Raw genomic sequence first — 2,188 nt, 5'->3', positions numbered from 1 at the left:
GTAGAGGCAGGCGGCGAGCACCTGCCCCGTCCTGCCTGTCCTGTCGTTCTGGCCCTGGACCCAGTCCTCAGCCGCCAGCCGCCCCTGGCTCTTGGTCAGGATCAGCAAATCCCCCTTCTTGAAGGGCAGGAGGGCAGCGTCGCCTGCGCTTCGGTCACACACAGAGGAGAACGCCCCGCTGACCCATGGCTCTGCGGAGGTGGCTCTGGCTTTGCTGAGGTGAGGAAGCTGCGGCAGAGCTGAGAGCCAAGGCCGCTCTGACGGGAACGGTGGTGGATCTCCCACACCCTGGGCCCTGGAGGGCCCGACAGGCGGGCAGGGCTGGGGGCACTGACCATGGCCCCACGCTGGGAGACCTGCTCAGAGGCCTCACCTGGAGCCCTGGCCTGCAAGGCAAGGGGCGCGTGGACAAGGGGGAGAGGCCCACTGGCATCACCATGCCAGCCTAGATGCCGTGTGACCCTCATCTGTAGCGTGAGAGAGCAGTCTCCTTCCCTGGGGGGAGGAGGGACGATTGGATGCAAGTTCTCCCCTCCCCTCCCAGCAAGCCCCGCCTCTAGGCCGGGCAGCCACAGCCCCTCTGCTCTCCCAGGAGCTGCACGGATCCCCCTCCTACGGCTGAAGCTGCCCCCCTGCTCTGGCCGCTGGCCGCTGGCCTCTGGCTCTGGCTGTGGAATCGGCCAGCAGCCCGCTGGGCGGTGCTGGAGCTCAGGCTAATGGCCGTGTTCTGCGGGGAGCAGCCCTGCCAGGTGCCTCAGAGGGCGCAGTCGCCGTGAACCCCTCATTCTGGGGAAGGCAGGGCTTTGCCCGAAGCTACCCCTCAGGGTCTCGTGGTCCTCTCCACTCTCCGCTCAAGTCCCTCCACCCGCCCCATGCCACAGGGCTGCCCCCACCACCCGCACCTCGCCCAGGCACCTGTGGCCTTCTGGTCCTCCAGGGCCATGGCGAACACGGACCGCTCCTTCAGGCCCTCCAGAAAAACGGCCACCAGCTCGGCGATGGCCACGCTGCTAGGCGACACGAACTCGTACTCCTCCTCGTGCAGCGTGGAGAGCAGCAGCCTCTGCCCGCCCCGGGCCTCCCTGAGGGTGAGGACCCCGTGACCAAAGGCCTCCTCTGCCCTTCCCACCCAGCCCTGCAGCACCCCGAGTTACAGATAAGGACACAGAAGGGTTTGTCCGGGGCCACTGGCAGGGCCAGGGCTGGCCCAACCCGGGCACCGCTGTGTGGTGGGCAAATGACGGTGAGAGCTCAGGGCCCCTAGGGCCCCAGAGGCGGTGGTGGTGCCAACCCCTGGCATGAGGGCTCAGTTCTGGGCAGGTCACCAGGCGGCCAGTGTGCAGATGCCCAGGGCACTGCAGGAGCCCAGCAGGAGCTGCGAGCCACATGCCTGTTTACTCATGGCAGTGCCATGAGGACCCAGCATATGGGGATGTGCCCAGCGTGGTCAGCCTCAGGAAGTGGTGGCCAGTGTGTGCCCTGTAGCCACTGTAACAATGAGGATGGCTACGCCCCCCTGGGAGCTTCCATGACGGCTCTGCAGGCCCAGGCCGGCCGGCCCAGAGGCGGAGGCCTTCTAGGGAGACAAGAGCCATGGAGCGCGGGGCGGGGCTGAGGCCGGCTCGCCTGCAAGGCCGCCCCAGTGTTGCTCTGTGACCTGGCCCGCACCCAGCCCCCTCCCTCGATTGCTCGCCCAGGTGGCCTGCACCTTCCGCGTGGCCCCTCGGGAGGGAGCCTGTAAGGAACGCACCCCAAGGTGCACGATGGCCTGCCCTTCCCGGGAGGACGGGGGTGAGGAGAGGCTGAGGGCTGCTCAGCGGTGACCAAGTATAAAACCTCTCCGGCCTCATGGCCTTTGTGAAAAGAAGGCACTCCAAAGCCTCCCCGGCCATAAAATCCTATAATTTTGGTTATGCCCTTTCAAGATTCCTCACCCAAGGCCTGGCTTGTGGAGTACAGGGTGTCTCCTTTCAGTTTAAAATGCTGGGTTACAGAGCATTCTATTTTTTAAAAAAATTATATATTTAGAGACATTGACTAATGAGGTCAATTAACACAAACACTTTGGTCAGTCAGCTTTGGAAAAGAAGTACAAATTCTTGTTAATGGTACAATAATGGCCATAGAAGAAATTCTATGTGTGAGAGTCATGTTTACATTGCATGTTGAGTTTTATGATAATTAAACT

At 62.8% G+C, this 2,188-nt stretch overlaps 1 protein-coding gene across 1 annotated transcript in view; it reads right to left on the bottom strand.

The window, feature by feature from the left end:
• MYO7B (myosin VIIB) overlaps window positions 1-2,188 on the bottom strand; it is an 81,747-nt gene that overhangs the window by 5,833 nt on the left and 73,726 nt on the right. Inside the window, 2 exon segments of the mRNA XM_015567482.1 lie at window positions 6-143; window positions 916-1,147. Of these exon segments, the coding sequence (XP_015422968.1) occupies window positions 6-143; window positions 916-1,147 (370 nt within the window).

This window comes from Myotis davidii, unplaced genomic scaffold, assembly GCF_000327345.1.
Source record: "Myotis davidii unplaced genomic scaffold, ASM32734v1 scaffold1844, whole genome shotgun sequence".
Classification (NCBI taxonomy): Eukaryota; Metazoa; Chordata; class Mammalia; order Chiroptera; family Vespertilionidae; genus Myotis; species Myotis davidii.
Note: the sequence above shows the minus strand (reverse complement) of the source record. Positions and strands in the feature narration are given on the sequence as shown.